The sequence below is a fragment of the Mustela nigripes genome, chromosome 3 (genome assembly GCF_022355385.1).
Source record: "Mustela nigripes isolate SB6536 chromosome 3, MUSNIG.SB6536, whole genome shotgun sequence".
Taxonomy (NCBI): domain Eukaryota; kingdom Metazoa; phylum Chordata; class Mammalia; order Carnivora; family Mustelidae; genus Mustela; species Mustela nigripes.
The window spans coordinates 29,017,355-29,036,427 of NC_081559.1; the positions used below are offsets into that span (position 1 = coordinate 29,017,355).

The 19,073-nt window shown below is 54.6% G+C and overlaps 1 protein-coding gene across 1 annotated transcript; it reads left to right on the forward strand.

Annotated features, from left to right (window-relative positions):
• The first annotated feature begins 366 nt into the window (after positions 1–366).
• On the forward strand, positions 367–17,298 carry STK11IP (serine/threonine kinase 11 interacting protein). Its single transcript, XM_059393565.1, has 25 exons — positions 367–460; positions 630–715; positions 3,176–3,381; positions 3,570–3,644; positions 3,926–4,021; positions 4,412–4,519; positions 4,642–4,713; positions 5,814–5,940; positions 6,167–6,270; positions 6,400–6,495; positions 6,723–6,764; positions 6,947–7,093; positions 7,289–7,373; positions 8,145–8,465; positions 8,646–8,839; positions 10,235–10,351; positions 10,462–10,636; positions 13,124–13,354; positions 13,449–13,552; positions 14,567–14,664; positions 14,759–14,937; positions 15,172–15,253; positions 15,463–15,533; positions 16,030–16,277; positions 16,901–17,298. The coding sequence occupies exons 2-25, from the start codon at positions 655–657 to the stop codon at positions 17,048–17,050; spliced, it is 3,189 nt and encodes a 1,062-aa protein (XP_059249548.1). The 5' UTR covers positions 367–460; positions 630–654; the 3' UTR covers positions 17,051–17,298.
• Positions 17,299–19,073: the final 1,775 nt, after the last annotated feature.

The window sequence follows — 19,073 nt, forward strand, 5'->3', positions numbered from 1 at the left end:
TATCTTGGCAAGCCCCAGCTCTTCCAGCAGACACCAAAAAACTTCACATGGCGAACGCGTTCTCCTTCTCCTCACATTCCCCCCATTTCCCCAAACTGTGCTTCCACGCCCAGTCTGCAAACAAGAAGTCAGGTTTTCCTCCCAGGCCTCGAGGGGCTCTGGAGAGCCGAGCAGCAGACCCACGCAGAGCGAGGCCCACAAATGGGGCGGGAGTGCTGGGGACAGGGACGGCGGGCTGGAGTCCCGGCCCCAGCGGGCCCGACTGCCGAGGGACCGCCCCGTTCGCACCAATCTGTCCCCGCCTCTGTCGGACACGTAAGCACGACTGAGACCGTGGCTTCCGGCAGCTCCGGTGTGCTTTCCGGTTGTCCCGCCTACCAGACTTCCTTCCGGGGCGGGACTTCCTGGTCATTATTGATAGATGCCGGACTGCAGAGCTGGTGGGAGGAGCACGCAGAAGGTCAGTGTGGGTGGCCAGACCTTACGCTTCTCGAAAGGGTACCTGGGAGGACGCTCTTCCTCGCCCTGTTTCTTACTTTTTTCTCCCCGCGAGTCCTCGGTTTGCGCGGACGTCCTGGGATTTTGGTACCACCACCCACTTGAGGCTCTTCCGCTTCCTCTTTTCCCAGGCTCCGCCCCCAGCGTCCCGTGGCCATGACGACCGCCCAGCGGGACTCCCTAGTGTGGAGGCTCGCGGGGCTGCTGCGTGATTCCGGTGAGTGGGTACACGGTTGATCTGGGGCTGCGGCAAGGTGGGGATGCATCCTGCCTTCCAGAGACACTCTCGCCTTAGAAGTCATAGAGTTACAGCTGTTTAAGCTAGGAGGGTTTTGGCGTCAATTTTTAAAAAAATTTATTTTATTTTTTTTTACTCCTCTGAAGTTTATTCTTTGGTGCCCTTGCTTACAGGGTCCTTTGTTTTTGACATTTCAGACCTTAGCCATCCTTCGAGACCCAACTCCAGTACCACTTCCTCAACGCGTTCTCTGATGCTCTAAGAGGAAAGTGATCTTTACTTGGCTGTAAATCTCTGGAGACCTGGGACTGGCATAATCATTGCTCTAGTGGCAAAACCCTTAGTAGAGTTAAAAGCACGAGATTTGGAGTCAGATGCACTTGGCTTGGAATCCCAACTCTTTCAAACGCGGCAAAGTTGTTTAAGTTTTCTGAGCTTCAGTTTTCCACAGCAGGAACATGGCATAAAGATTGTACTTAACTCAAACGGTTGTTGTGGGGGGTTAATCTTAACCCGCATGAAGGGCTTGGGACAATGTTTGCATACTATGTAAGGGCGGAAAACTGGTAGCTGTTGTTACTACAGTTTCTTCTTTCAGTTCCTGGGCACGATGGAGCCACACTGGTTGTTCAATGTGTGGTTGACATTCGTTGTGGTAAAGCAAGCCTTGATTTGAGATCAGACAGAAGTAACAACTTACTGCCATTTATATCAGCTCAATTAGTGTTCTTCTCCAAGCCCCAGTTTCCATCTCTTTAAGGGGTGGTCAGTAGTGCCTCTCTTTAGGAGATTCCGGTGAAGTTTAAATGAGGTTAAAAAGTTGTCTGCCACATACCACCTGATTAATGTTAGCCACTTGCCCGCTGCCTGTACTGGCATTGGTGGTGCCTGTGAAATCTCTCTTTAGAGCGGTTTTACCCTCTGACTTGTTTTATTAACTGTGTACATGTTTTATCCCTTCTATACTAGGAGGCTCTTTGAGGGTGAGAAGAGTCTTTGAACCCTGTCTGCGTCTAGCCTTAGTGTCTAGTATCTGAACATCTTTCATGTGAGGTTGCAGGATTTATCAGTTCATTCAGCACAAATCTGATCTGGTGTTCCAGGGTTAGGGATGATGGTGTGTGTGTGTGTGTGTGTGTGTGTGTGACTATAAGAGGTAGCAAGAGATTTTAATGGTGCTGGCATAGTTTTGTATCTTGATTGTGATGTTGGTTACAGGAATCCACGCCAATGCCAGACAAGTAGCAGAGAACTATAGGTACAGACTGTTTCAGTTTCCTGACTTTGATATTGTGTCATGTTTACATAAAATGTTTACATAAAATGTAAACATTGGGGGAAACTGGGTGGAGAATGTAGGGTACCTCTCTGTAATATTTTTGTAACATGTTTTGACTCTATCCTTGTTTTTAAAAAAAAAAAAAGTTAAAAAAATATTTCTCCATGCCTACCTCATAGCTATACTTCTTAGGTGCAGTGATTGGTACCAAGGTGATCAAAAGATGTCCTCAAAGATGACAGTCTTATTAGAGAGAGCAGTTTTAACATGAGGATGGTGAATAATGCTTCAGTGCTATAACGAGTGGTTCTTTTCTCTATGACATGCATTTTGGGATGGTTAGAAAATTTCTGTAAGTGTGCATATTACTTTTGCAATCAGAGAAGTAAAGATGAAACACGTGGGACACTTGGCTGGTTCAGCGGTGAAACACGCAAGTCTTGATCTTGGGGTTGTGGGCTCGAGTCCCACGTTGGGTGCAGAATTTACTTAAAAAAAAAAAAAAGTGAAATGCCCAACCAGCTTTTATGTAAAGTGAGTGATTATAGTATAAAAGGGCAGCTGTGTCACGCACTGAGAAGCCTTTCTAGAGGAGGAAGGTCTCAACTGGGCAGAGTGGAAGGGAATGTGTCAGAAAATGAGGAATCTGTAAACCCAGCCTACTGTTCCCAGCACCTTGAATAGACCAGACTCTCTTGAGCAGATGGTGAAAGAAAATTTGAAAAAGTTGGTTGGCTGTAGCAAACACAAACTCCTGTCATCAGACTGAAGAGTTAGGATTTTTGTGAAGCTGGAGGTGAGCTGTGGAAGACTGTTGAGCAAGGAGGAGAGAGAATGACCCCAGCAGTAGGAGCTCTACAATATGGATTGGGAGTGGGTGTATCCCAGGGTCACAGAGTCTCAGAATAAAGGGAAAGACTCCTTTGTTGGGGTGCCTGGGTGGCTCAGTGGGTTAAAGCCTCTGCTTCGGCTTAGGTCATGATCTCAGGGTCCTGGGATCGAGCCTTACATCGGGCTCTCTACTCGGCGGGGAGTCTGCTTCCTCCTGTCTCTCTGCCTACTTGTGATCTCTGTCTGTCAAATAAATAAATAAAATCTTAAAAAAAAAAAAAAAGACTCCTTTGTCATGTTCTCCTTATTGTCTCCGCCTTTCCCTGCAGGTGACGTGGTCTTGTCCGGCTGTTCCACCCTGAGCTTGTTGACCGCCACCCTGCAACAGCTGAACCATGTATTCGAGCTGCATCTGGGGCCATGGGGCCCTGGCCAGACAGGCTTTGTGGCTCTGCCCTCTCACCCCGCCGACTCCCCTGTCATCCTCCAGCTTCAGTTCCTCTTTGATGTGCTGCAGAAAACTCTTTCCCTTAAGGTCCTGCAGTGGGAACAGTGTAGGGTGTGGGAAGAGCCCAAGAGCTGGGGGTGGGGAGGGGCAGGGGCACGAGAAGTCTGCAGGGCCCAGATCAAGAAGGTGTGAGAGCTGTGTGTGGCTGTGTGAGGGTGGAGAGACCAAGGAAAGGAGGTGTGTGGCCTCGGTGACATGAGGTTTTTTTCTTTTAGCTGGTCCACATCCCTGGTTCTTCCCTCCCTGGGCCCATCAAGATTTTTCCCTTCAAGTCCCTTCGGCAGCTGGAGGTATGGAGTATTGGGGGATGCCGGCATGCAAAGCCCTGTTTGAGACAACGTTTTGGGAATGGGAAGAAGGGCCCCCCTTTGGTGGGTGGGCCAGGCCTGAGTGTGTCCACTGCTCTGCAGTAGCACAGCATCTTTTCTTTCATTTAACACTGCCTTCAACCATGGTTGGCTTTGTCATCTTTTCCCTCCCCGTAAAAGGAGGAAGTGAGGTGAAGCCTCTGTCTTTTGTGAAATTCTGTCTGTCTCCCTCTCTCTTTCCTCCCTCCCTCCCTCCCCCTCAGCTCCGAGGTGTTCCTCTTCATTGCCTCCGTGGCCTCTGTGGCGTCTACTCCCAGCTAGAGACCCTGATTTGCAGCAGGAGCCTCCCGGCCCTGGACGTAAGGAGGAAAAGGGCTGGGCCCAGCTCCCCGTTCTTAGGGACGACGTAGAGGACCACACTCTGCTGTTCCTCTGTAGGGAACGTTCCCTCTGCAGCCTTCCCCGCCTCCCATGTCCCTTTGGACAGTGTTCTTGCCCCCTCTGTGGCGCTGCCGGAGTGCTGTGTACTTGTCTGTATGTTTATGGTCACACTTAAATCTTATATTCAGTATTCTCGTGTCCATCTCCATTTTCCCCACAGCAGACTCCTGAGGGCAGGGCCCTGGGTTTGCTTTCAGTCTGTCTCTGCAGGCCAAGTTTAGTATGTAAAGAATGAATGAATGGCTGGGGGACAATGGCTTGGAATGGGGAAGAGGGGACAGTGGAGGTAATGGAGCACCCTATCTCAGGAGCTCCTCTCCGCCTGCGGTGGTGACCTGTGCTCTGCCCTGCCCTGGTTGGCTCTGCTGTCTGCCAACTTCAGCTACAATGCACTGACTTCCTTAGACAGCTCCCTGGTGAGTGCCTCAGAGGGAAGGGGGTTTGGGGAAAGACAGAGGAGGCCCTTAGCAGGGAGGGCCAGCTGGCTACCTGGAGGTATCCGATTGTCTGCTGTCCACCCTCCCCCCACCCACCCTAGCGTCTCTTGTCAGCTCTGCGCTTCCTGAATCTGAGCCACAATCAAGTCCAGGACTGCGAGGGCTTCCTCATGGTGAGTGTGAGTAGGCTGCTTGGGGCTGGCGCTGGGGCTCTGATCATTCCACTCTGAACATCTCCCCTGGACCTGGTTTTGCTCCCACCTTACTCCCCTCCCTCACCCTCTCCCAGGTGGGGCTACATCCTGGAAGCCATACTCCTTGGGGACTCAGGCGGGAGCATAAGAGAAGCCAGCATTCAAATCTCAACTCCTAATCCTTGTGTGATTTGGGGCAAACTAAACTGGGGCCCTCTTAACTTGTCAAGCAGGGCTCCTAGCTAGGAGTACCTGCTCTTATAGTATTAGAGCGGTCATGGAGATTGTGTCATGTTACTTAGCCCGGCATCTAGCTCAGGAAAGGTAGCTTGGGGATGATGGTGAGGAACCTTCTCCCAGGTCTCGCTCTTAGGTCTCACAGTTACTGTGGTGAAAACAGATTTTAGTCACACGCTAGTGCAGTAGTAATAAGGCATCAGGGTATGTAATCAGTAGTAAAAACATTTTAATTTGTAACAAACTTTAGGATGAATGAATCTCAGATTCGATTTGTGCAGAGATTGCTGGATGTTTTAAAGGCAGAGTGAGGGAGTGGGCGTGAGAAGGCAGGGGCTTAAGCAGGTTCTCTCCTTCACGGAACTATTTCGTTTTCTCTGGAGTCAAGGAAGTGGAAATTTACAAAAAGCAGGAAGGGGGTGTTGGTCCATATGAAATCCGTCTGGGTTTGCTAACTGGCGCTTTCCAGAGTTAGCCTCCTACCTTCCCACAGAGGCTGGGAGACAGGGGCTCTGTCTTCAGCAGTTGGCTGGAACAAACTGAATTCTCCTGACAGCCTGGGTTATTCTAGGGGGGAAGATAAGGGGCTGGAGTTGTCCTCCCAAGGATATGATCCTGAGCTATTAGGAACTATTCTAGGATTTGTTTGACTCTGTTGACTTTGGGGGGCTGGAAGATGGGATGAACTCATTTGTGCAGAGAATATATAGTCTTTTGGGGCCAAAGTTGAAAAGGCCTACTTGAAAAGAAGGCTACTTTTTAGGCCTACTTGAAAAGAAGGCTCAGAGAAGCCTGGCTCGAGTCTGGTCAAGGAGAAAATCTTTGTCACCACCCCCTCTCAGGACTTGTCTGAGCTCTACCACCTGGACATCTCCTATAACCACCTGCATTTGGTGCCAAGAATGGGACCCTCGAGTGCTGCCCTGGGGACCCTGATACTGCGAGGCAATGAGCTCCGGAGCCTGCAGGGTGAGTGGGTAGTTTGGGGAAGGAGGTGGGGGGCCAGGGAGTAGGAGAGGGTGGGGCGAGTGTGAAGGGGTAGAGGGGCAGTGTGAGACTCAGCCTGGGACCCTCATGCCTCCAGAGCCTCAGGTGGGCTTGCGGGTAGGTCTGAGGTGCCCCGGCTGGTCTTTCTGCTCTACCCTCCATCAGCACCGCCCCCCTCCCATGCCCTTCCTGCTCACCACCACCCTAGGCCTGGAGCAGCTGAGGAGCTTGCGGCACCTGGATGTGGCGTACAACCTTCTGGAAGGCCACAGGGAGCTGACGCCTCTGTGGCTGCTGGCTGAGCTCCGCAAGGTGTGTCCTGAGCGCTTCCAGGACCTTCTGGGACCCGGGAGCCAGCTTGGGACCTCTCCCTGCCTCCCAGGCTGATTTGGTGAGTGCCCTTCCTCACGGCCCATCTCAGTCTCCTCTTCTGCCCTTCAGCTCTACCTGGAGGGGAACCCTCTGTGGTTCCACCCCGCGCATCGAGCAGCCACTGCCCAGTACTTGTCACCCCGCGCCAGGGATGCTGCGGCCGGCGTGAGCTGTCTTCTGTTCGCTCTGCCTTCCTTGTCCTGCCTGTCCTGCCCCCTGTCCCCTCCTCCGCCGCCCCCAACCCCAGCCCTGGGGGAGGGGCCACAGCCCAGGACCCCCGCTTGTTCAGCGGCTCCCTCCTGCTGGTCCCTGTGGGGCAGGGAGGGCCCCCCTGGGTGGGCGGGCAGGTACTCGGCCACCGACTCGGCCCCTTCCCTTTTATCTTTGCCCAGTTCCTTCTTGATGGGAAAGTCTTGTCATTGACTGACTTGCAGGTTAGTGTGCTGGGAGCACCGGGAGTAAGCCATCCAGGACCGATTTGGGAGGACATGACGGGGTGTGAGGGTGGGGGTCTCTCCGGGTAGCTACAGAGTAGGGCCCCTCCCTCAGCTAGCCTGGTGGGCCGAGGTGCAGCTCTGGCTCCAGCCCTGCTCTCCTTCCTGTTGTCGCTTGCCAGACCTCTACCTCTTCGGGGCTTGGCTCCTCTGCCCCACCTGTGCCCTGGTCAGCGGGGAGTACTGTTGAAACCTCAGGTGGCCCTGACTTGAGTGACAGCATCTCCTCAGGGGGTGTGGTAGCCCAGCATCTGCCCCGGAAGGTTAAGGTAAACAGTGTCCTGGACCGCCTTTTGCCTGGGCTCAGGTCCCTTTTTGGGGGCTCTGGGTTGTGGATGGGCTGGGAATAGAAAGGCCTCATCCTTGCTTGTGAGTGGGGCTTTCTGAGTAAAGTTGGGTATGTGGCCAGAGACAGCGGGGCGGGGGGCCCAGTTCTAGACCATCTGTCCTGCGTCCGCCTTCAGAGCCGAGTCCGTGTGAGGCGAGCAAGCATCTCGGAACCCAGTGATACCGACCCAGAGCCCCGGACTCTGGACCCCTCCCCGGCTGGTAAGTCAGTGGCAGCCCCAGCTGTCCTTGCCCTACTCTTGTCTTTTTTTTTTTTTTTTTAGATTTGATTTATTTGGCAGAGAGAGATACAGCAAGAGAGGGAACACAAGCAGGGGGAGTGGGAGTAGGAGAGGGAAAAGCAGACTTCCCGGTGAGTGGGGAGCTTAATGTGGGGGGTTCGATCCTAGGACCCCAGGATCATGTTCTGAGTGGAAGGCAGACACTTAAGGAAAGAGCTACCCAGGCGCCCTGCCCTAGTCTTGTCTTAAGGCTCCCGCCCCAGTCTGCTGGGTAGGAGGGATTCTGTTTGAGCTGGAGCAGAGCATTGCAGAGGGTCTCTTAGGCTTTCCTCCTTCTTTCTAGTTTAAGGAAAAAAGAGACCCTGGGCAGCATTTTCCAAAGTGTTTTTCCAGGAACTTGAATTGTATGGGATGTAGGAAGGTCACTTGCTGAAAAGGTTGCGTGGGAAAGGCTGGGCTGACCCGAGTTAGCAGGCGTCCTCCCTGCAGGCTATCTCAGGACCTCCAGCACACTCCCCAACACCATATGCTGTGTGCTTCTGACTTGCCCGTGAGCACAGGGCTCCATAGGACACGCTTTGGGATGTGCCGCTGAGGGGAAGCCTTGAGCCTCCCTCTGATCCCCAGCCCCCATCACATCACATGTCCTCTGACTTCACCCCAAGGAGCAGTTGCAGAAGAGGCTGGGGTCGTTGGGGGGTCGTGGTGAGGGTGCAGGCTCGCTAAGCGGAGCACCCCACCACCGGCCCAGGGCGGTTTGTGCAGCAGCATCGGGAACTCGAACTCATGAACAGCTTCCGGGAACGGTTTGGCTGTGACTGGCTGCAGTATAGGAATCACCTGGAGACCTCCGGTACCCCTGTTCTGGCCACCCCCAGCACTCCTGCCCTCAGCACACTGCCCCTGAGCCCAGGGTCTGTGCCTGGCCCTCCGCCCCCAGAGGAGTCACCGCAGGGAATGGCAGAAGTCAGTTTCCTGCCGGAGCCCCGGGAGGAAGAAGAGGTGGAGGAGCAGGAAAAAGAGGAAGAAGGAGAGGAGGAAGAGGAGGAGCAGGAGGAGGGCGAAGTGGAAGGTGAGCAGTGAGCGCTCATTCAGCGCCTGGGCCACGTGCTGCTGCGTGTGTCTGGGAGAGCTGGGCAAACCCGGACTCGGGGTGGCTGACCCCTTCTGGATGGAGGGCCACCCCACAGGAGGGTGGAGTCGGGGATACCTCTCTGCTTCTTACAGGGTTGTTCTCCTGGTCTCTCCTCAGCCGAACTGTGTCGCCCCATGTTGGTGTGTCCCCTGGAGGGGCCCCAGGGCGTGCGCGGTAGGGAGTGCTTTCTCCGGGTCACTTCCGGCCACCTGTTCGAGGTGGAGCTCCAAGCTGCTCGGACCCTGGCTCGGCTGGAGCTCCAGAGCCTAGAGGCAGCTGAGGTGGAGCCCGAGAGTGAGGCAGCACTCGAGGTGAGCACCAGTGCTGGGCGTCCTGGAAGTGGGGCTAGGCTTGTCGTTGGAGCCCCCTTGACAGACAGCTATTAGGTGCCCGGCGCTGGGTTGCGAGTTTCCCACAGTCTCTGGCTGGCACTTGGAGCAGAGCAGGGGAGCCGCGGGGGGCAAAGGCGAGGTCCCAGACAGTTTGGAAGGCTGGGCTGAGGAGCGGGGCTGCTGAGCTAGTGTGGGTGTGAGCTAGAGCGTTTCCAGAGCTGCGGTTTCCAGATCTCTCTCATCTCCTCCCTCCTTTTTTTTAAAAAAACTCTTTTATTTCTGCTCTTCTTTTTTTTTTTTTTTTGAATTTTGACTGTGTTATGTTAGTCACCATACAGTACCTCATTAGTTTTTTTTTTTTTTAAAGATTTTTTCTTTATTTATCTGACAGAGATCACAAGTAGGCAGAGAGGCAGGCAGAGAGAGAGAGGAGGAAGCAGGCTACCTGCAGAGCAGAAAGCCCGATGTGGGGCTCGATCCCAGGACCCTGGGATCATGACCTGAGCCGAAGGCAGAGGCTTAACCCACTGAGCCACCCAGGTGCCCCCCTCATTAGTTTTTGACGCAGTGTTCCAGGGTTCATTGTTTATGCACCACACCCAGGGCTCCGTGCAGTCCGTGGCCTCCTTCATACCTGCCACCGGGCTGACCCAGCCCCCACCCCCTCAAAAACCCTCGGTTTGTTTCTCGGAGTCCACAGTCTCTCTTGGTTCATCTCCCCCTCTGATTTCCCCCAATTTACTTTTCCTTTACTTCTCCCAGTGTCCTCCGTGTTATTCCTTATGCTCCACAAGTAAGTGAAACCATACGATAATTGACCCTCTCTGCTTGACTTATTTCACTCAGCATAATCTCTTCCAGTCCTGTCCATGTTGATATAAAAGTTGGGTATTCATCCTTTCTGAGGGTTGCGTAATACTCCATTGTATATATGGACCATATCTTCTTTATCCATTCATCCGTTGAAGGGCATCTCAGCCCTTTCCACAGTTTGGCCATTGTCAATGTTTCTGCTGTGAACACTGGGGTGCATATGGCCCTTCTTTTCACTACATCTGTATTTTTGGGGTAAATGCCCAGTAGTGCAATTGCTGGGTCATAGGGAAGCTCTATTTTTAATTTTTTGAGGAATCTCCACACTGTTTTCCAAAGTGGCTACACCAACTTGCATTCCCACCGACAGTGTAAGAGGGTTCCCCTTTCTCCACATCCTCTCCAACATTTGTTTTTTCCTGCCTTGTTAATTTTTGCCATTCTAATTGGTGTAAGGTGGTATCTTAACGTGGTTTTGATTTCAATTTCCCTGATGGCTAGTGATGAACATTTTTTCCCTCCCTCCTTTTTTTTTTACCCGGTTCCCCACTTTGTGCACAGGGCTCAGATCCGCTCCCCAGGGCCCCTGTCCTTGCTCTGCGTTTCTCCTACATTTGCCGTGACCGGCAGCTGCGTCGCTATGTGGTGCTAGAGCCCGATGCCCATGCAGCTCTCCAGGTAACAGGGCCTAGAGTGAGGCTCAGGGGACTGGGCTGGGGGGGGGGGGGCTGAAAGGCGGAGGGCCAGGGTCCACTGCTCACAGCTGCTTCTGGCCCACCCTGTTTCAGGAGCTGCTTGCTGTGCTGACCCCAGCAGCCACCGCGGCTCAGCGTGAGCTTGGGGAAGTGAGAGACCTGCTGGGGGGCAGACTCCAGTGTCTGCGCTGTGGCCATGAGTTCAAGCCAGAGGAGCCCAGGTTGTTAGACAGTGAGGAAGGCTGGAGGCCTCTGTTCCAAAAGACAGGTACACATCTTGCCCTTGACCTTCCTGCGCATGAGACTCCCACCATTTCAGAGATGTTGGCTTTGAGGGAGGGAATATAAAGCGGGAACCCAGGGAAGGAAGAGGTGGGGACCAGCTCTTCTGTCTGGAAGGAAAATAAAACTGTCTGGTACATTTACCCCCCCCCCCCCAAAAAAAAGACAAGGAGCAAAAGAAGAAATTAGATCCTCTTTTTTTTCTCTTTAAAAGTCAGGAAATACAATTTCTGTAATTCTTGAAACATACTCATTATTTTTTCATAACTTGCAGGCTTTTTCTGCTTTTTTGGCTAATACTTGGAAACTCCATAAAAGCTGCTTAACCCTCACTGCAGTATTGGGTGTAGTGCTGTCCTCTGAGCATGGTTGGCTGTTGAGTAAGGTGCTTTGTGAGTTGGCTGAGGTTGTCCTGCCTTGACTGACCTTATGAGCTACTTGAGATCAAGTGGTGCCTCATGGGATCTCTTCACACCCTGTTCTGTATTTTTTCCACTGCAGATCAGTCAGAATTTTTTTTACAGATTTTAAAAAATCTTAAAATTTTTTTTTCTTTAAGGATTTGAAGAGGAAAAGAGATATCCTTGATAGCATTTGTGTTGAAATGCATAACTTTTTAAAAAATATGTATCTGTCAATCAATCAATCCATAGATAGATACAGAGAGGGGGAGAGAGAGCATAAGCAGAGGGAGTGGCAGGCAGAGGGAGAGGGAGAAGCAGGCTCTCTGCCAAGCAGGGAGCCCAATGCGGAACCCAATCCCAGGACCCTGGGATCATGACTTGAGCTGTAGGCAGATGTTTAACTGATTGAGCCACCCAGGCAACCCAAAATGCATGACTTTTATTAGCCACTTTGTCTTCCTGGCAGCAGCTGGAACAGGAGTTTAAAATTTATTGAGAAAATGGACCCTTCACTGTCCCCCACCCTGAACCTCCCCAGAAGTCCAGAATCATAATGTGTGCAGTGGAAATAGCCTCATCCTCTTTGAGACCTTTTTGTGCTGTGCAGCGTTGTATGGCCCCCGGGGTCCCTTCGGTGGGTCATTAAATTGGACATTGCTAAATGCTATGTTCTCCTTTTATTTGAGCCTTGGTTACCTTATCTGGAGCAAGAAGAGCATGAACTCATCCTCTGTGCTGTTAGATTTAAATGTCACAGGAAGATACCAGGTACAGTGTCAGGCACAAATCAGAGGTTCTGTTTAAATGGCAGCTGCTGCTGCTCCAGCCTCAGCTGCACAGTCTTGGACAGGGTGTGTCAGGATTCTTGTTTTATCTTAAGAGAGAGAGAGAACACAAGCCTGGGGAGCGGCAGGCAGAGGGAGAAGCCGCATCCCCGCTCACTCTGTCTGTCCCAGGACGGTGGAATCGTGACATGAGCTGCAGGCAGATGGTTAGCTGCCCAGGCACCCAATTCTTTTTTTTTTTTTTTAAGAGTTTACTTATTTGAGAGAGTGCAGCAGTCTCATGAGTGGGGACAGGAACAGAGGGAGAGGGACAGCTAGACTCCCTGCTGAGTGTGGAGCCCGGCAAGGGCCTCATCCCAGGACCCTGGGATCATGACCTGAGCTGAAGGCAGAGGTTTAAACACTGAGCCTCCCACGCACCTCAAGGGAGTATTGATTCCACTGTCAGAGGGTCCAGTGTATGCCCACGACAGCTGCTCAGAGAATGTTTCCTCTCTCACTGCCGATCCCTGACTTGGATTCTTTTTTTTTTTTTCTTCTTAATTTTATTTATTTATTTGACAGACAGAGATGACAAGTAGGCAGAGAGGCAGGCAGAGAGAGAGGAGGAAGCAGGCTCCCCGCTGAGCAGAGAGCCCGATGTGGGGCTTGATCCCAGGACCCTGGGATCATGACCTGAGCCGAAGGCAGAGGCTTAACCCACTGAGCCACTCAGGCACCCCCCTGACCTGGATTCTTTACCTGATCCCATCACCCATCCTGACGACCCTATAGGACAGGCACTGTCTGCGCTCCCTATTATAGAGGAGGAACCAGACTCAGAGAGCTTAGGTGACTTGAGATTGCTTAGATGACAGCCGTTAAGTGATGGATCCTGGAATTGGACCCATACCTGGCACCCTTGCCTTCCTGATCTGTTGATTTGGGGCTTTTAGACGAGGCTGGTGGAGCTTCAGAGCACATGATAGCCTGAGGCTGTGGAAGGGGGCCAGAGCAGGATCTGGCTGAGTTTGGTCCTCTCTGGGAAAGCCTAAAATAAGAAGGGGGTATAGTTTAAGGTGACTGTGGGCCCTGGATCTGGGTTTGCTCCTCCCTCACTGGGATGGAGAGCGATTGGTGAACTGGCCTGCCTAGGAAGTGGAAGGGGCCTGTTGGGAATGGTGGGGAGCCTAGGAAACTGGGGATGCCGGCCAAGGTGAGTCCAAGAGCGGGTGGGAAACATGACAGAGTGGGGGATTGTGGTTCTGGGTATGGGCTACACAGGGACTGTGCTCATCCTTCCAGAATCCCCTGCCGTGTGTCCAAACTGTGGTAGTGATCATGTGGTTCTCCTGGCTCGGTCCCTGGGAACCAGTGACAGGGAGCACAGACAAGACGAAAGATCACCAGCTACCTTGCAGACGGCCAGCCCTGTCTGTGACTCTCCTGACCACAGTGACCACAGCAGCAGGGCTGACGGGACCCCGTCGCAAGCGCCGGTCTCCGGGGAGCGCCACAGTTGGAGCCTCAGTCCCCGTGAGTAGCGGGAAAACAGGACCAAGGTGGTTTAGGGAGGTGGGAGAGCGCGGTGGTAGCCTGGGAAGGCTGATGGCCCCCTGCTTGCCCCCAGCCCCTGAGCGCCGTGGCCTCCGCTCTGTGGACCACCGACTCCGGCTCTTCCTAGATGTTGAGGTGTTCGCCGATGCCCAGGAGGAGTTCCAGTGCTGCCTCAAGGTCTGTGCCAGCCCGGCGCTGCCCTGCGTTCCTCCTCTGGCCAGTGAGGGGGCGCTGCTGTGTCCCCCGCAGCCGACGGTGTCTGCACAGGGGCTCTGAAAGCTCTGGGTCAGGTGCCCAGTTTCAGCTCCCGCAGTCACTTGCAGTGTGGCTGTGGACACGGTCCTGGACAGTGACCTGTCTTTGGCACTCTGCTTCGGGGATGGCGATGCCTACCTCGTAGAGTGTGCTAGCATCAGTGAGCTCCGGGGTCTGGAAGCTGCCCAGCCCGCAACCTGACTCACGTGGGGCCTTCTGTCACTATTACAAGTACCCGGTGTTATCGGTCCCTCTGCGAGCACCTGGCATTGGCAAGACACTAGGGTTTAGAGTAAAGCAGTCTTGCCATCTGTCTTCTATTTTGGTGTGAGAAACCCGATGATCATGAGCTAGGAAAGTGCTAGAATCAGGCTGAGGCATCAAATTCAGCTGGAGTGATGGGGCCTCTGCTTCTCTTGGAGCCAATCTAAGATCCAATCCAGGTCTTGAAGGATGAGTTCTCGGGGGATGGGGGCGTGATGTGGGGAAAGGAAGCAGCACCTGTGTCAGGGTCCTAAAGGAGGGGCAGCTCGTGGGGAAAAATTGTTGCCTTTGGGGCGACAGGGGGTGGGATCGGGAGAGGGCAGGGACCCTGAGGGGCAGGCAGGGGTCTGTTTCCGGGTAGCCTCAAGTGTCTGCCAGGGAGCTTGGACTTGATCCCAACGGCTGCAGGAGCCCTGGAGGCAGGGGAGCAGCCGTTGGTTTTGTTCTACCCGAGTCCTGCTAGGAGTCTGGCTGAGTGTGGAGGGCAGGTCAGAGGGGGTGCGATGCCAGGCAGGGAAACCCCTTGAGCCCGCCTGCAGGCCAGGGCGCCGGGGGGTGGCGGGCGAGGCTGGATGTGTGAGTAGTGGGGAGGGTCGGCCGTAGTGACTCTGTGCTCAGCCTGGCACTGCCTCCTTTGTCCCCTCTTTCTCATTGCCTTCCTCTTCCCCTTAGGTGCCACTGGTGTTGGCAGGCCACGCTGGGGAGTCTGTGTGTCTTGTGGTGGTGTCTGACCTCAGGCTCTATGTGTTGAAGGTGACTGGGGAGATATGGTGAGCAAGTGGGGCCGCCAGGGACGGGGCAGGGCTCCCGCTGGGTGTCCCGCCACTCACTCTTTGCCACTGCTCTGACCCTCCCTCCCTACAGCGGGCCTCCAGCTAGCTGGCTGCAGCCAGCCCTGGCCGTTCCCCTGCACGACCTGAGCGGCATCGAGCTGGGGCTGGCAGGACAGAGTCTGCGGCTGGAGTGGGCTGCTGGGGCAGGTAGCTGTGTCCTGCTGCCCCGAGATGCCAAGCGTTGCCGGGCCTTTCTAGATGAACTCACTGGTGAGAGAGGGAAGAGGGAGGGAAGGGAGTGGTGGGGAGGGCGAGTGGGGGCCGAGGGGTCACAGCTGCCCACGTTTCAAGGCCACGGTGGAGATGGACAGGTAGCGGGACTCATCCCCTATAGAGGTTTCTGGAATCTAGAAGTTGAAATCAGGAAGTTCTCGAGAGGTGGAGAGGTTGGGATGGAAGAGCTGGAGTCTCTGAGGTTCCCTGTTCCTGGCTGGCTCTGTCCAGATGTCTTACAGGCTCTGCCCCCTAGCTGGAGGAGCAGTGTCCGTGCCACGGAGGAGGAGGTGACCCCAAAGCACCGCCTCTGGTGAGTGGATAGGAGATTGAGGTCACGGTTGGTGCCCAGAGAGCCGCTCTAGGAGCCGGGGGCCCCCTCCACAAGCACCCACTGGGGTTGGGCCCTGAGCCTCTGGGCCTGCCTGTGGTCATGCTCACGCCTCCTGACCCAGCCTGGGTTTGTCCCCCCTGCTCCTCTCAGTATTTCCTACCCCTGGACTGACCACTCCTTCCCCTCAGGCCGTTGCTGGAGAGAGACCCTTCCTCGGAGCCTCCCCTGTTCTTCTACCTTCGGGTGTTCCTGGTGGAAGGTGAGGCTTCTGTCTTCTGTCTTGCCTCAGGCCCCTGGATAGGGGCCCGCATTGTGCCTCTGTGCCCTTGTAGTATTTTCAGTTTCTGGAATCTGGACTTCTTTCACAGGCACACCCAAATGACAGCCTCGGTCTTCTGGCCTCTCTGAGTGGGGTGACAGGTTTCCTGAGCCCTCAGAGACCTTTGCTTTGAGGTTAGGCTTTCTGTGAGGTGGAGCAGATGGGCTGGGTCTGCTCATCCTGTTAGAGGAGCGCACGGATTTTCCTGGCGGGCTGGGTGTGGGGCAGGTTCCTTCTGTCTTTGGCCTCAGGGGTTTTGGAGTCTAGAGATGCCAGGAGTTGGACAAAAAGGAGAGCTGGCCTCCAGGGGCTGCTCAGTGACCACCTTGGCATGATGTGGTTCATCCCTCTCGTGTGGCACCAGGAGGCCGCCCTGGGGATCTGGGCTCCTCTGTGGCTTTCCACTCTGGGTCTCATCCTGTCTCTTTCCCTCCAGGCCCTGCCACCTGCCCAGTGTCCCTGTTGATGACTCTGTCCACCCTGTACTTGTTAGAAGAAGACCTTGCAGGCTCCCTGGTGGAGCCCGCTCTTCCAGCAGCATCTGGTGAAGCCTCTGAGACATCCCTGCCCTTGGGTCCGGGCCCCTCTGTGCGTGTCAGGGAGCAGTGGCCCCTCAGCAGCTTGAGCTCTGTGCTGCTCTATCGCAGTGCCCCAGGGGACCTGCGGCTGGTCTTCTACGATGAGGTGTGTGCGCACATATGAGAGAGGGAGAGGCAGGGGCTGGGGTGGAATTGCGATGGGCAGTTGTGGAGGGCACACGAAGAAGTGGGGTGAGTAGCTGGGGGGCTCGCTGGGTTTGGAGGAGCAGCAGGCAGAGAGGGCAGCTGCTGTGGGCAGTGGAAGCCCGAGGACCTGGAGCCCAGCTTGTGTTAGCGGGAGGCCTTCAGTAACGCATCAGCTGCTGCTTGGTGTTCACGTGTGAAGGGGCCCCAGGTGCCAGCCCTTTGCTCTTCCCAGACTCTGTGGGATGAGGTTCTGTCATTAGGCCCGTTACAGATGGGGAAACTGAGGCTTGGGGGCATTAACCAGTTTGTCTGGGTCACAAGTGGTCGATCCAGGAATCAAACTCCAACTGGTTTCTTGGAGTTGAGTCCAGACCTTATGTTCTGGAAAACAGGGTGAATTAAAGAAACAAGACAGTACACATGGAAGCCTCTGTGTGGGGGCCTTCAGTAAGTGTTCTGCTTAAAAAGCCCGAAGTCTGAGTCTTCTGTGGAAGACACAGGCCTGGGCAGGAGGCAGGCCTTAAGGCAGGGAGGGGCGGCAGATCCTCCATGAGTCTCCGCTCACTACCACTTGCTCTCCAGGTGTCCCGGCTGGAGAGTTTTTGGGCCCTTCGTGTTGTGTGTCCAGAGCAGCTGACGGCCCTGCTGGCCTGGATCCGGGAGCCCTGGGAGGAGCTGTTTTCCATCGGACTCCGGACAGTGACCCAAGAGACTCTGGATCTCGATCGGTGAAGCTTCCCTGCCAAGCCCGCCCCGGCCTTGGAGCCATGGCTGCTGAAGCTCTCTGTCCCGAGTCTGGCTGCCAACTTCTCCAGCCGTGGGCGCTCGTCAGTGAGGCCCCAGATGGCCCACGGCTCAAGACGCGGTGAGAGAAGTCGCCTGGCCTGGCCTGGTCTAGCCCAAGGGGACAGGCTACATGGGCAGTAGGAATGTTTCTCCTGCACTTTTTCTCAGGTACCAATAAAATGGTTTCCCTTCCAGATGCCATGGGGAGTGTTTCCGTGTGTCACTCAGGTGGTCTGCTCTTCTCCGCTTCTCACAGAAACCGCCCTACCCACCGCTCTCCCTCAGTGGATAGCCCAAGCCTTGTCAGTCCCGTGAGCCCGTGAGCCCCCTCTGCCCCAGGCGATGGGAGCCAGTGGGATCCCTGAACCGTGGGCGCCAGGCCTCAGCCAGCCATGCCTGTTACGGGGACCTGACGTGGGAATCACTGCGGAACAAATGGCTGGGCCAGCTGGGTTCTCGCTTTCTCATTCCAGCGGGGCCCTAGTGAGGATCTCTGCCGCTGGCAGTGGGCACTCAGTATGGGGGGCAGTCTGCGGAGTAGGTATGTGGACTTGGGGCTGTGGAGGGAGTAGTCGCCTCCTCTCAGCCCTGCCTCGTGCATCCCAGAGGCCTGGTCGGGTAGACCCCATGCTGTCACCTCTGTCGCTGTTGCCACAGTGATCCATTCAGGGGTTGTCACGTGACTCAATTTGGTTGCTGGAGCACCCAAGAGAGAGGTATACTTTCCCTGTGAGGGGTGCTGAGAGGGTGAGCCCAGAGCTGCCAGCCTTCTGAGAGCGGAGCCATGCAGGGAGAGGCAGAGCCGAGATCGGGGCACACAGGCCAGGTCCTGGAGGTGTGCTTGGAGTTCTTGGATCCAGCTGTGCCTGCAGGCAGGTGCCCCTGGGACTTCGGGTTATATGAACTAAAGGAGACCCCCCCTCCTGTTTCTCTTCCTTCTCTCTCTTTTGTTGGCCTAGGCTAATTAAATCAAATAATGCGCCACAGAAAGGGTCCTAACTGCATAAATCCCCACTCTGACGTGAGCTGGCCTGACTTGGGGTTTCATTTTTGCTCTTGAAAATGAATGTAGCAGGAGTGGTGTCCACATGTTTGTGTAGAGAGGCCCTGAGAGGAAGGCTTGGGCAAGGAGCCTTGGAGGCTCGTCAGGCCACCCTTGTATGCGGAGGGTGGGCTCTGTTCGAGTCTGCTGGGTGGTTTTGGAGAGGCTCTTCTCTACTGAGCACTTAATACGGAGGCCGCTGAGCCAGGTGCCTAGTGATGGTCTCTGCTACTTATGGGGGATCCTGGGAAAGGGTGACATCTTGTTACAGGAAATAGGCGTAGAGGAGTTAAACAACGCGTTCAAGGTCACATCAGTGAAGGGAGGAGCCCTGCTGTGTCCAGGCTCATGTGACTTCACAGCCAGGGCAGTCTACAAACCACGGAGCCTTCCTGCCTCCCCTCTGCTCTCTAGGCCCAGCCCCACTCACAGAGAGGGAGCCTGGCCCACTCAGCCCTGCACAATCCTCCACTTGTCCAGGACGGGCAAGCCGGGTGGACTGTACATATCTGAAGCAGTGAGATCTTAGGTTACATATTCATTCATGGGTGATTTTCACCCCTTCCTGCTGAACTGTAGAGAAAAAGATGCCAACCTTCAGGCGTTAAGTTGGAGAGCCAAGCAGTAGGAAGAGGTTTGAAAGGGACCACAGAAGGATACCAAGAGCTCTGCAATGGGAGAGAGGGGAGAGTTTTTAGAGAAGGGCATTAGGAGCAGTGTAGGAACAATTCCCCTTTACACTGGGGCTCTCAGGGTGGAGGGGCCCTGGGCCTAGCTCCGTGTTGGGAATTACAGAGGACAGCGACCTGTCAGGTGCTCCCTACGCCACCAGAGCATATGGAGGCAGCATTTTGGAGGCACTTGGCAGGTTAGTTGCCAGATTTCTCCTGAATGGAGAAGGGAGGGGGTCCAGAGGATCCTGTGGGT

Coding starts and splice junctions, on each gene's coding strand:
- STK11IP (XM_059393565.1), top strand. CDS start 655: ATGACGACCGCCCAGCGGGACTCCCTAGTGTGGAGGCTCGCGGGGCTG. Junction 5,941..6,166: donor TGAGCTCCGGAGCCTGCAGG/GTGAGTGGGTAG, acceptor CCACCACCCTAG/GCCTGGAGCAGCTGAGGAGC. Junction 10,352..10,461: donor ATGCCCATGCAGCTCTCCAG/GTAACAGGGCCT, acceptor ACCCTGTTTCAG/GAGCTGCTTGCTGTGCTGAC.